This window comes from Peromyscus leucopus, chromosome 10 (genome assembly GCF_004664715.2).
Source record: "Peromyscus leucopus breed LL Stock chromosome 10, UCI_PerLeu_2.1, whole genome shotgun sequence".
In the NCBI taxonomy this organism is placed as follows: domain Eukaryota; kingdom Metazoa; phylum Chordata; class Mammalia; order Rodentia; family Cricetidae; genus Peromyscus; species Peromyscus leucopus.
The window spans coordinates 40,508,307-40,522,299 of record NC_051071.1 but is presented as its reverse complement, the minus strand read 5'-3'; the positions used below and the strand labels follow the sequence as shown (position 1 = coordinate 40,522,299).

General features: G+C 47.1%; 1 protein-coding gene and 1 long non-coding RNA gene across 4 annotated transcripts in view; one reads left to right on the top strand and one right to left on the bottom strand.

The window, feature by feature from the left end:
• The window catches only part of Ccdc149 (coiled-coil domain containing 149), a 92,255-nt gene that overhangs the window by 55,610 nt on the left and 22,652 nt on the right, over window positions 1-13,993 (top strand). For all 3 annotated transcript variants that reach the window (XM_037209031.1, XM_037209030.1, XM_028865903.2), the window contains 5 exons: window positions 7,594-7,710; window positions 8,496-8,668; window positions 9,323-9,395; window positions 10,677-10,761; window positions 13,305-13,449. In XM_037209031.1, coding sequence (XP_037064926.1) covers window positions 7,594-7,710; window positions 8,496-8,668; window positions 9,323-9,395; window positions 10,677-10,761; window positions 13,305-13,449 — 593 coding nt within the window. The remainder of the gene's footprint in view (window positions 1-7,593; window positions 7,711-8,495; window positions 8,669-9,322; window positions 9,396-10,676; window positions 10,762-13,304; window positions 13,450-13,993) is intronic.
• On the bottom strand, window positions 8,679-13,326 carry LOC114690896. Its single transcript, XR_003734149.2, has 3 exons — window positions 13,242-13,326; window positions 12,178-12,290; window positions 8,679-11,285 (listed from the first exon to the last, which is right to left on the bottom strand). It is a non-coding gene; the product is annotated as an uncharacterized LOC114690896 (long non-coding RNA).

Sequence of the window (13,993 nt, the reverse complement as noted above, 5' to 3'; positions counted from 1 at the left end):
CAGACAGAACAAAACACATAAAGTCATCAGACAGTGTCTAGTGTGAGAAGATGAGAAAGTAGGGTGGCGAGATTTAATGAGGGAATATGTGCTCCATCCTGCTCACTGTGCAGCAAGCTCTCTGAATGGGAGGGTACTGTTAGCTTTAACATGTTATAGGCCAGTGTTGCTTGAAAATCCCCTCATACCAGAGGGTCATCAGCAGTCACAAACTTCCCACCTGTGGTCCCACTATTTCCAGGGCCCCTAATATGTGCCCCAGGAGAGATCATGATCCAAGTGAAAAGTCTGCCACGTGGCAGCTGGACCTGCAAGCTCAGCCCCCTCGTCACCAGCCAGGTGTGGCTAGCAGCAAGCATCATTTTTATGCAGGGCTTCTGGAAGCTCTTCATGTGCTGTGCACCCTATTAAAGGAGCACCTGGAAGATGCACCCACAGCAGCCACCCCAGACCCTCTGGGACAGTGACAGCAGTGGTGGCTCTTATGTGCTTTTCATTTTGCTTCATGTTAGAGATCATAGTCCTTGGCTAGCAGCAGACCCCTAACCAGCATGGCATGTGCAGAGGTGAGAAAGCTTGCGTTTTCAGCTGTCTCTGTGACACTGGAGAAATGCAGGCTTTGCCTTTAACAATAAGCTTTATATTTCACCAACTGGCAGCCCTAGGTGCCTCTGTTTGATCGGGTGTTGGCCCCGTAAAACCACAGAGCCCTTCTGTGACTGCCGGTTGTGGAGGGTGGTTGAATGAATCTGCAGAGCAGTGAAGTTTAAGCCATCAGGCAATAAAGACAGGCCAATGAGCAAGCAGGTGACCAATTAAAGTATACTTTGTTTATTAAAAAAAAAAAAGAAAGAAAGAAAGCATGTTTAGCTGTGGTTGTTTGTCATGGTCTTGGATGAGAGCTAGGAAAGCTGTGTCCGAGCAAGCTGTTCCTGGGCGCTTCACAGAGGGGGTCTGTTGGACTAATCTCCAGAAGGGGGTGCCCTAATGAGATGTTCTCTCTAGAGCATAGCAGACATTTTGTTTTGTTTTGAGGTAGGGTCTCACGTAGCTCATGGGTTCAGTTCATGTAACTCATACGCTCTGGAGATGGCACAAGAAACAGTAGAAAGTAATCCCTACTTTCATGGGACTTCAGTTTTGGCAGAGCCATAACTGAATAAACAAACAAGTCCCCTTTTCTAGATTCGGGGAAGTGGAGTTTCACCATTGTACCTCTGCCATATCAGTAGGGTAGTGTGGCTGTGATCTGTGTTCCATGCTAAGGGTCAGAGAATTGAAGGTGTATTGGATAGGACACAGTCTGGATAAGTCAGCAATGCCGGGCACTAGGCAGAACGTGAGGCTAGCTGGCTAATGGTATGGGTACTTGGGAAGTACTGCCCTCACGTGCCTAGGGCATAGAGACCTGGAAGAAGGAGGACAGCTCTCTAGAGGATGAAGTACAAATGTCCCGAGGCAGGACTGAGCTAGGGTGTTTTTGGGGATTGCACTGGGAAGTTATAACACATGCTAGCGCTCAGCACAGGCTCTGCAGAAGCGCGTGTGCTTTGCCTGAGCAGGGGTGGTGCAGAACAGTACCACAGCAGAGGACAAGCCCTTGACAGCCAGGACCAACCCCACTTCAGCCATTCCTAGGACTTGTGACTTAAACCAGTGACCTTGCCTCTCTTGGTCTGTGCCCTCACCCGACTGGGCACCATCATTTTGGGCTGAATACCAAGTGGATCTTCTCCTGGTTGAACATGTTTCAGCACCCTGGACAGCACTAGATCAGCCACAGGGGTCAAGGAGACCAGAACCCAAATTGATCCTGCCTCTTTGTAAGGAGGAGACATCAGGATCTGCCTCTGGGCAGTGTGGGGCAATGCAGAGAGACAGCTCTGATCTGAGAAGCATTTGGAGCTCTCCATGGGGAGCCTGACACTGGATTGTGGACTCTGAAGTTTTCAGGAGGGACTGTGGAGCTGATGGCAGGTGCCACACGCAGATGAGCAGAGAGGCAGGCATTGGAAAGCAGGGATCCAGAAAGGGAATGGCTTTAGCTGAGATGAAATGTCTAGGGAAGTCTCTAATCTGAGCCTTGACTAGGACGACAGGAATGACTGGGAAGTTCTATGACTATGGTCAGAGGATGTACAGATGCCTGGGAGCTGGGATGGGTACCAGGCGGCGGGCAGGATGGATGAAGTGCAGACACAAGGTAGCAGGAGATGGCATTGGGGCAGGTAAGGAGGGTCATGTGGGCCTCTCCGTCTTAACAAGGACTCTGCACTCATCCCATTGTAAGAGTAAGCCACTTCAAGTGTCTGTTGTGGGCAGGAAGCTATGAGCACATTGCTTTTTGGGCCCAAATATGGAGCTCATTAGCTGATACACACCCTAGTATGTGGATGACAGTTTCTTGAGACCCAAGAGTGGAGCACAGGCCATCATCTTGTTATAAGTGACAAACTTTTTATTTCTTTCTAGTTTTTTTGAGATCCAGTTTCTCTGTGTAGCTCTGGCTGTCCTGGAACGTACTCTGCAGACCAGGCTGGCCTCAAACTCAGACTCCACCTGCTTTGCTTCTGCCTCCTGGGTGCTTGGATTAAAGGCATGCACCACCATGCCCGGCGGACAAACTCTTTTGCACCGCCACATCATGCTTATCTTTGTATTTTAAATTCACAAATCACATGTGGCATGGCAAGTTTAGGTGACTTTGTCAGGGCACAAAGCTAGGATTAGCAGAAGAATCTGAACACAGGTAACACTCAGATAATAGTGGTTCCCATCCTGGCTGCCTCCCAATGCCCATTGGACAAAATGGATTCCAGCAAATGGAAACAATATATAAGTTAGAGGGTGTTAAAGACCTTGACCGGGGGGACCTGGGAAGAGGTCCAAGAAGGATTCAGCCTCTCTGACTCAAGGACTAAGTTAAGCCTGGTAGGGCCTGGATAGCTGAGGAAGAACCTGGAGCCTTCCTGCTACATTGATTTGTTCCCTGTCCCTCAGCGACATCTGAGCTGCAGCTGGGCCTTGCGCACCAGCCAAGGACTCATGTCCATAATTCGTTCATAAACATTTATTTCTCTCTAAATCAGCAAGTGGCGATGTCCCTTGCTGACAGAACACTAGTCCTCTTGGCACTAGGAGACTAGCTGTATCGTTGTGATGCCCTGTTCGAGGCTAGCAAGAGTGGGGGAGCAATGCTTATTGTCCCTTCCCATGGTAGACAGCCGCCCCCTCATGCTCTCTTGTAAGCCTGGGTCTGGAGCTCAGCTTCAGCCATCTCTGAAGACAGCAAATTTCCCCAGGTGGTTGTTAGGAGCTCTTGAATGGATGGTGATGATGATGATGATGATGATGATGATGATGATGATGTGATGGTGGTGGTGGCGGTGGTGATGGTGAATGACAACAGCAACGATCATAACGGCAATGATGGTAATGAAGGTGATGGAGATGAGGATAACCATGCTGCAAAGCAGCTGATGATAGTTAGTCACACACTTTCTCTGCTCCTGGGCTAAGCTAATGTTGTAGAGAAAGAAGAACACCTTCCGTTCTTCATGGCCATGGCTGTCATCATCATGGGGCAAGCTTAGATTACCTGGATGGTCCTTAAATCTCACACACAGTCCAGGGCAAACAGTTGCGTGCATGCTTCCAAACTGTAATGTTATTGATGACTGCAAACACTACAACTTTGCATATGTAGCTGGGAAAATGGAGTATATGCACATTGAACACATAAATGCAATCGCTCTCCGCATAAGGGGAGTCACTCCGTTTTTAGAATGACTTCTCTTCTTCACCTATGTGACCTCTAACCCAGTGTTCCTTGACTTGCCTCCACGCTCTCTCTTGTTTCATGCTGTGCTCTTAGCAGAGAAATACAGAGGTCTGGAGAATTGCTCATTCTTGGGGAATGAGTGTGGGAAGCCCTAGGCAGGTGACCCTAGAGCCTATGAGCTGTCCTTGTAGAAGGCAGGCTTGATGCCCTGGCCTCTATGTAGCTACAGTGATAGTCTCATCAGGTCCCTTCTACTGACTGAATTTAAATTTCAGACCCAACTTGAGCTTCCATTTAAAAGTGTTTCAACCAGCTCAGCCCTGCAGTGTGGGAGCAATATTATCTGCACATTAAACACCAAATGATAGCTAACGTGTTGATTGACATTTAACTAGCATCCAGTGTGAAGATAGCTCTGTTGTGCGGGGTTGGGCCTCACTAGGCATGTGTAGTAATTAATTGGCACTGAACAAACATAATCATATGACTCTTCAGTGAAATGTGCAGTGAGGCCAGTTGTGACTGGAAAGTGAGGTTTCTTTACGTCTAGCTCAGGCTGTCTGTCTAACATGTTACATGTCAGAGGAAGGCTCAAGTTTTCAAGACACAGCCTGAGTCTCCTGTGGTCTCCTGCCAAAAGCCTGTGTGCTTGTGATCCAGCCTCTGGGGTTTGACAAACGCTGCTTCTCAGCTTCGCTGTGTATCTGTGGGGATGTGCTTTTCAGAATCCTGTTGTCCTGAGCCAAGGACCAGGTGACAGGAAAGATGTTTCACATTCAAGCTCTTGCTTGAATCAATCACTTCTGCTGTCCATGTGCTCCAAGAGGCCACTTCGACACTGAGTGTGAGAGAACTGGCTGTCTGGTCCCTGGAAAAGTGGGGAGGCTCCTGCCAGCCTCTGCCACAGCTACTGTGCCAACACTCAAGACAACTATGTTTTCTGTATGCTTCCATTTAATGTGAACTTGTTTAACAGAGATGTTTAATTTATTAGCACTGAACTAAAAGGCTTACCCCATTCTTTAACTTAGACTCAGAGGGAGCTGCCTTAATTCACGAATTTTCCCGATGAGGCACATCACAGCCTTCCTTCTTACACTCAGAGACACTAAACAGCATCCCGGCAGCATGCATGAATCTGTTGTCAGGAGACCTTTTCCACACTGCCAATGGGAGTGTAGATTAGTAGAGCCATGGGAGGAAATTCTGTAGCACTCCAAATTATAAATAAATAAAATGTTATATATGTACAGCAAACTATAGCAGTTGCACTCCTGGGTATGGATTCAAAGGAATAAAATCAGTGTATTGAAAAGATGCCTGCATGCCCACGTTCCTTGATGTGCTACTCAGGCTAACTACAGCATGATGTCAACCTAAGTGTCTATCAGTGGACTGGATAAAGAAGATATGGTACATGTACCCAGTGGGATACCATTCTGTCTTCATAATGGACGAAATCCAGAAGACATCGTGCTAGCAAAAGAAAGAAAAGAAAGGAAGGAAGGAAGGAAGGAAGGAAGGAAGGAAGGAAGGAAGGAAGGAGAAGGAAGGAAGGAAGAAAGGAAGAAAAATAAAGAAAACACAGAAAGGCAATTACCACATGATCACATTCATATCCAGACTCTTAAAAGGGGTTTTCACAGAGATGGTGCACTAGCTAGTTTTTATTGTCAACTTGACACCACCTTTAATCACCTGGAAAGAGAGACCCTTACCTGAAGAATTGCCTCCATCAGATTGGCTGGTGGCCATGCGTGTGAGAGGTTATCTTGATTGATGTGGGAGGGCTCAGCCCACTGGGGTGGGGCTGGGAGCGAGCACCATCCCTGGGCAGTTGCATCTGGGCTACCTGAGATAGCTAGCTCAGCACGAGCCAGGAGCAAGGCAGTCAGTAGCTCCGGTTTTGCTTCCTGCAGTTCTTGCTTGAGTTTCTGACCCAGTTTCCCTCAGTGATGGGCTGTGGCCTGGAAGTGTAAACCAAACCCAACCCTCCCCTCCCCAAGTCGCTTATGGCCAGAGTGGTTTATCACAGAAACAGAAAAGCGAACAGGACCGAGTAGCATAGAGAACAGTGTTTCTCTGAGACTGAGGTGGCATGGCAGAGCACAGGTGTCAGCATCCTGACGCAGTCACACTTTGGAAGGATTAAGTGCCACACTTTATTGCACAGTGGGTGACTATGGTCAATTGGCACCGTGCACTGTGTATTGCAGAACAGTTAGCTTCCAAAGAGTTCCATGATAAATGATAAACGTGGAAGGTGAAGTCTGTATTAACTACCCTGCCATGACCATCATACAGTATATGCATGCATGTAGGCAACACACTGAGTCCCACAAGTATGTGACTTTTATAAAACCACCAAAGTCATCAAAGAAAAATAAAAATGTGGGCACTCAGCACCAAGCAGGTCACAGACAGGCCATCCATAGTGTGAGGCAGGGAGGCAGAAGGTGGGCTGAACGTCTGGCCTTCACATTTTTCTCACTCTGAATATTCAACAATGACACTGGAAGACTTTGAACATGGATTTGGGGGTGAAAACAAGTAAGTTGTATGGAGTAGAGAAATCCGCAAATCCACAAGCTGTGAACTCCAACGATAGACTTAGCAGATTCCATTAAAAATGGAGTTCTGTGTGTGAGTATCCTCTATCCTCTGCCAGGCTGTGGTCCGTGGCACACAACAGACATTGTGAGATTCAGTGGAGTGGTGAAGGGTCATTGCATCCTGTCTGCATTTCTACAGTATTCATTTCTTTTCAAGTTCATTGCTGTTATAACTTCAATTAGGTAATTCTGCCTTGGCTTAAATTAACTTTCTATCGATCACCTGACCCAAATCCTTCAGAAATGCTGAAGTTTAAGCCCTTGTACCGGTCACCATTCTAAGGCTCAAGCAGAAGCAAGAAAGAGCATGCTCACAGTGAGCTATGCTGGGCTGTCATACCCACATGATAGGAGCAACGTGTTCCTGGGGCTTCATGGGTATGTATCCACATACATCCATAGGGAGAAGTCAATGCATAGTGAACCTTTTTAGGATAAGAACGTTGTGATGGGCAGGCATAGATGTTCTGAGACTATGGGTTCATCCTGGGACCTCTCCCATAATTCCTGTTGTGGCCTTACCTGGGAGGTGGGAGCTAGGAAGACAGTATGCACAGTATCCATATCCCCAAACACACCTATCTGAGTACTTTATGTATTTGGTCTCTTTATGCATTCTCTCACACATAAGTTCTTAGCGTATACTTGGTCATAGTGCAGGCAAAACTTGTGTTCTTCAGTGCACTCTACTTGTCTTCTCGAGAAGCTAGTCCACATCTGGGATCATTCACAGACCACATTGACAGAAGCATTTACTAGACATTGAATAGCATTTTTAAAGTTCTTGATAGCATGGCCTAGGGGTTCAATGTGGGGTATGTCCATCTCAGCAGATCCTAACCAGTTGTAGGGGGTAATTCTGGATCTTTGCTAAGTCTAAATGAGGCTCAAGATGTTCTTCCTCACTGTGGCAGTGCCCCATAGCACATCCACCTTCCAGGGTCGAGCCTGGGTACCCCAGTGTTACACTGGATGTGTGCGCATGTGTATTAACAAGCACAAATTGTTACAGAAATTTTCTCTTTCTTAAAACTTCATAATATTGGCAAGTCGTTTGTCCTTTACTTTCTTCCAGTAGTTCCTGCAAGAGTTTTATTCTTCCAGAAATTTCTATATAGGTCCTTGAGGTTTGGGGAGATGTACTCATTCATATTCTTTCTCTCTTCCTTTGTCTTTCTGTTCTGATAATGGGAAATGCAGCTGTTGAGGATGACAATTGCTAAGCAAAGGCTCGGAGATGAAGAAATTGGCAGGAGGCATTTCGCAGCCCATGAGCGAGAGGATTTGGTGGAGCAGCTGGAGCGAGCTAAGGAACAGGTGACTGCTGAGCTCTGTTGTGGGTGGGGAGGCCTGCACGTGGCCTCACAAGAGGAAGCAGGACACACATGCTCCCATGGCCCCTCCCCACAGGAAGTAGGACACACATGCTCCCATGGCCCCTCCCAACAGGAAGCAGGGAACATATGCTTGTGTGTCCATGAACAAGAGGAGGCCAGGGGATGCCGAGAGGGCTAGACTTCCTCGGCTCTTGCTAGGTTCATGCTGAGTGTGTGACCCCTAGCCGGGGGTATCCAGCACTGATTGTCCATTGTTCTGAGCACACCAAGAGACTTGCTGCCAGCCACCCACATAGGCAGTGGGCAAGAAAAGTGACAAACTGCCCTTTAACTTACGAGTTCCCACTAAGATGCTAAGTGATGCTTTGTGGGATTTCAGAAGGCACAGAGCCATGCTTGGGAAGCAGCTACAGGAGCAAGGACTCCCTTTTCTCTTCTAACACTAACTGAGCACAGGACGCCCAGGTTTTATTGGCTTGGAACAGCAAGCATTTGTAAGACTCTAGGATCAGCCTGCTCTTTCCATGCCTGTGAATGGGAGCAATGTGCAGGGGTTAGAGATCAGGCTCATCTGTCCCACCCATGTTAAGTGTCTGGGGGGAAAGTGTTCCATAGCTCCAGCCCTTACCCAGCCTGCAGTGCAGTGTGGATAACTAACACGTGATCAGTATCCATAAGCTCTCCAAGTCAGCCAGTCTAGTGGAAGCTAACCCCTGACCCAAAAGCCCACGTTTGAGGACCACTGTGACACTCCTTGGATTTCAGATCGAGTCCTTAGAACATGACCTGCAGGCCTCGGTGGATGAACTCCAGGATGTTAAGGAAGAACGGACTTCCTACCAGGACAAAGTGGACAGGCTGAACCAGGAGCTCAACCACATCCTGGGTGGTCACGAGAACCGTATCATTGATGTGGATGCTCTGTGCATGGAGAACAGGTGAGTGCAGCTGAGGGAGGCAGTCTGGGGGTTCCTGCAGCCTGCCTGCACTTGAGACAGCTGCGATGGGAATAAAGAGCAAGTCACAGAGCCCAAATATTGGCAATGGCATGGACTGGTTACAAAAGTAAGAAGAGAAGGGAGAGACGCCCACTTATCCAGCCTCCCTCGCTTCCCACACCTCTGTTTGGGCCACAAGGATGAAGAACCAGGAAGCGTTGTTTGTGATTGCTGTCAAGGAGAGGAGAAAGAATAAGAAAATAAATTGAGAAATTCCCTTAGCTGTGTCTTTCCCCCCAGGCACATTTCAGCGTGTGGATGTGTCTGACTCGTGTTATGGCTGGCGTCTTCTCTTCCTGGTTTGCTCCCTGGTGGAATCACTTAATGAGAATTATATGAAAAGGATGTTGTTGTCCCTTAGGGGATCTCCGAGAGGGCTGTTTTTAAAATGGGGTGTCTGTGCTTCAGGCATGTCTGACCTTGATCGAATCCGTTTCATAAAAGGTCACACTTCCCTGCCCCTGCCCTCCAGGATGAGAAAGAAGTCGTTACACACAAATGACACCTGGGCTTCATGTTTTGCTCTTATCATTCAGTGGGCTTCATTCCTCCCCCATGCCCATCCTGGTTATGTGGATTTTTTTTTTCTTCTAGATATCTCCAAGAGAGATTGAAACAACTCCATGAGGAGGTCAGCCTTCTGAAGTCAAACATTGCCAAATACAAGGTAACACAATCAAGACCAAGTCTGTGATTCTCCACTCAGCATCTGCCTGTCAGCCTGTTTTCATTCCCTCTTACGTTTCAAAGACATTCCATCCCTTTCCTGTCCTCCCAAGTGGAGTCCAGTAAGACCCCTAATTGGAATAGCCAGTGAAACCAACCACAAAAAGGTCAACTCCCAACGCCATGCCCCCGCCCCCAGTATCTGTTTCTATGTCTATAGTCTGGACAGGGCATCCTGGGAACTCCAAAACCTATGTGCTTCCATCTTGGAGTCTCAGCCCTTTGACCTCAGGGGTCCTCTCTGCTTCCTCTATGAAATGTCTAGTTGTCAGATGCTGTTTATCTCATAATTATCCCCAAGAAAATGGTTTCTGTGGGAGAAGCAAGGATGGAGCATCACAACCCAAATGCTGATGTTCAAGGCACACAGAGAGGGGAGAGTGTTTGAATTTGCCTCACTGTTGTTTAGTCCAATTCCAACTCCATTGGTTGGATAATATCTATTTCTGCAGTGTTAGTTGTAAGTGTTATAATTGGAAAACTCTCCTGGGACTCTCTGCTTTGAAAATAGATTGATGGTTCTTCCCGCTGTGGAAGTTTTATAGCCAACAGAATTCTAGGGAGAGCTGGCTCATTGTCCTGGTTGTTGACATTGGCTTTGTCCTCAGAGATCACCATGGCTTTCCATTTGGTGGGAGCCACACTCTCGTTTACATCAATCTGTATATAAACATGAAGAAGGAAGTATGTGCTTTTTAGTATATGCATTTATAACCATATGCATCCTTTCCTGTGTCATGTATCGTGTTCATATTCGAAAACAATGGCTGACTACTATACATCAGTGTGAAGACAAGAGTCCATTCTAAGAATGACCATAGCAACATGTGTACTTAATCCCGTGTCCAAGGCAGACATCACTAACTGACCATGATCCTTTTACAATCCAAACGTCATATCTTTCCAGATACCACCATTGGTACATGAAAGCAAATGTAGTCTTCATCTCATGTCTGTTCTAAAGTGATTTCCATAACAAACTCTCTACATGTTAGATAAGAGACTACAGTTGCTGCCTTTCTCCTTTGCGGTAACTTAAAAACCAATCAAGCTCTCTATATGGAGTCTTTTAAAATCCCAAGGATTGAGAGTTCTATGTTTTAGGCTACATTTGGAGTCTGCCAGTGATCTTGTGAGTACACGGGGTGTATCCCCTTAACAAAGTATTTTTCCATCGCTGTCTTTCCTGACTAGGTTTTTGGTTTTTCTATTGCTGTTGCAGAATGCTCTCGAGAGGCGGAAAAACTCCAAGAGCCAAGGCAAGTCCAGCAGTAGCGCTCTGACTGGGGTCCTGTCTGCGAAGCAAGGTAGGAGTTAATGTCCAGGTTGGACCAATTTCTGAGCAGAGAGCTGTAGTCCATGTCCCATCCAAGCCTCTGGGTTTGTGAGGCAGAAAACAGTGGTACCCAACTGCCACTTGCAGCAGGATTGCCTGAGTCCTTCCAACCCAGATTACCCCCTACCCAGGTTTTTTGTTTGACAGGTGTTGGGGTGGGACCTGAGGATCTACATCTGCAGGGTCCCCAGGCCATGCTGCTGTAGTGGGGGACCCCACTTTAAGAACGATCACCTCCGAGTTTCTTCAATGACTGGACCCTCTTGAGAGTGTTTTTCCTTCCCCATCACCACCTGAGAGGCTCTAGATGCCCAGCCTCCTGAAGTGTATTTCTCCTGGCCTCCGCAGACATAACGGAAAAGCCCCCTGCTGCATAGATCATTGCACGATGGATCATGGGAACGCATGCCGTTTCCAAAGAAGCTTTTATTGATTGCAGCTTTGTTCCCCCTTCCTGTCGATTCCAATGAAAAATAATGATCTTCCGGGAGCAGTCTGGGGGAAGAAATAGCAGGAAGCTTGAGTCTGGTGCTTCATATTCTGCAGCCAGTTCTCCACGTAGGCCTAGGTTGCACTGGCTGGCTTCTCAGATGCTGACAGTGTGGACCAGCAGCTATCATGGCCCAGTCTTAATCAGAACTGGCTTTAAAAAGCATAGCATCTGCAGTGGAGTCAACAATCAAGGTTCTTTCCCAAGCAACTTCTTTTGCCCCACTCAACTAGAAATGAACATCCTAGAAGTGTTTTTGAATGGAAAGGTATAGCACCCTATAAAAATGTGGAAAAGCCCCTCTAGGTGGCTCAGCAGGTGAAGTGTCTGCCATGTAAGCATGAGGACCTGAGTTCAGGTCCCCAGCACCCACGTGAAAATCTGGTTGTGGTGGTGCACACTAGTAATCCTAGCACTGGCGAGTACGAGGTGAGAGGATCATTGGTGCTTTCTGACCAGGCCCCTCATAGCCTAATTGGTGAGCTCCAGGCTCAGAGAGAGACCTTGTCTCAAAAAAATAAAGTTGTGCAGGCATAGTGTCTTTTATCTCAGCACTCTGGAGGCAGAGGCAGGCAGATCTCTCTAGGAATTGGAGGCCATCCTGGTCTACATGTCAAGTTCTAGGCTAGCTAGGGCTGCATAATGAGACCTTGAGTCAAAAATAAAAAGGAGAGAGAGATTAAGGAAAGCACTGATGTCAACATACAGCCTCCACATAAACCCACACATGCATGCACACACATGAACATGTAGATATGCATAAACACACGCAGTGAGAGAGACAGAGACAGAGAGAAACAGAGAGAGAGAGAGACACAGAGAGAGAGAGAAACAGAGAAACAGAGAAATAGACAGAGAGGAAAAAAACCCATGCATGGTTAGTCCTGGATACCATACCTGGAAAACAGCTTTGAGTCTGGACCCAGGTCCCGCCTCTTATGTCTCAGGTGCCATCCGTACTCAAACACCACAGGCAGAGTTACCCAATGACTCAAGTCTTCTAGGAAAACCTAAGAGAGAAGCTTACTAACATGATCTATGGGATTGGTAATCAAAAGGTAGGAGCGAGGCAATCCATTAGGAAAAACCTAAACAGATCCCTTAGCAAGAACTAGCGAGAAATAAACCAGACACATATGAACTTTTGCTACAAGAAATTCCTTCATACATTCAACTGGAAATGACGTAAATATCTAGCAATAGCTAGAGGAATTTTTACAAACCTAGATAGAGTATTAAAGTGAGGGTTCACATTTATGTTCTAGGGGATATTATTGGGATGGAATGTTGTTAGGTGAGAAAGTAGTATTTTTCCCATTTTAGAAGAATAGTGAATGAATCTGTATACATACATATAGTTACACAGGAAATGATATTCGGGACAGCAGTGTTTTTTTCATGGTCAGGAGGAGTACCAGGGTGGCGGTCACTTGTGTTTTCTCCCCATTGATTTACCCCTTTAAAGTGATATATTACTTTTACCATAATCGGAGCACCTGAAGGGCAGGGAAGTATTGTCATTTGCAGGGCAGTATGACCTTGAACAAGTGTTTTTAACCCATCTGAGACTTGCTTTATTGTTAACACAAGGGAAATAAATAACACTTGCTGGGTTTGGGGTCTTCCCCCCCACCCAGTTCAGAGTCTCAGTGAATTAGCATAAAAATGTCTACACACACTGGCAAGTGAAAATGTTGTTAATCTCCGAACAGGCCGCAGATGGCTGGATGTGAGTGTGGTTCGGTGAGCGAGCCACTGCGTAGCAGGACAGCCCGGGGTTCCATCCCGGCTTGACGGAAAGAAGAAACTTTTTGAAAGCGGGTCAAATGTCCTTGAGGCCTTCCCACTTAGCCCCCACACTGAGTTTTCTGTCGTTCTCCTTGCGGTAGTTGGGATAGACTCTCAGTAAAACACAGTATCATGTCTGAGCTCGGGACCCCCGTTATCCGGGAAGAACTGACCTGGGTTTGCAGCCTTGTGTTTCAGAATCCATGACTGACTTGTCAACTCGGTGTCCTCCCTAGTCCAGGATCTGCTCTCTGAAGATCATGGGTGCAGCCTCCCAGCTACTCCGCAGTCCATTGCCGACCTGAAGTCTCTGGCCACGGCCCTGCTGGAGACGATCCATGAGAAAAACATGGTCATTCAGCACCAGAGACAAACCAACAGGTATGTAGTGGGTCCTTAGCCTGGGGGGTAGGAGAGTGGGAATGAGGCTCCCAGAGGTAAACTACAAGCACCCTGGGAAGAAGGTAACATCCCCGAACCCTGAAATCTGGGGGTTTGGGGGCTAAACCCCATGAAACCAGAACTATGCTTATACTTTGCTTTGGCATCCAGGTTATCCACCAGAGTCAATGAAGCAGGAATCTTGATTTCTTAGTGAGCATGTCCTCTGAGCTGTCCCCTATTAACACCAGTTTCATGGTAGTTCCCACAGGAGAAGGCCAGATCTCTTGCTCTTCCTTAGCTCTCCTTTTGAGGTGGGAGCTGCCTCAGTGTCCCTTCAATGCCATAATTTGACTCTGAGGGTCTATGATGACCATGAAAACCATTGTCAGCTGCTATGGGCTGCTGTCCCTGTGGGGGAACTTCCTGTCACTCTGTTGGATAATGGAGGAAAGATGTTGAAAAGGAAAGGTCAATGAGATGGGGCACCCTGTTTGATTTTTAATGAGTGCTGATTATGTTGTGTCAAATTGAGCAAGTTAAG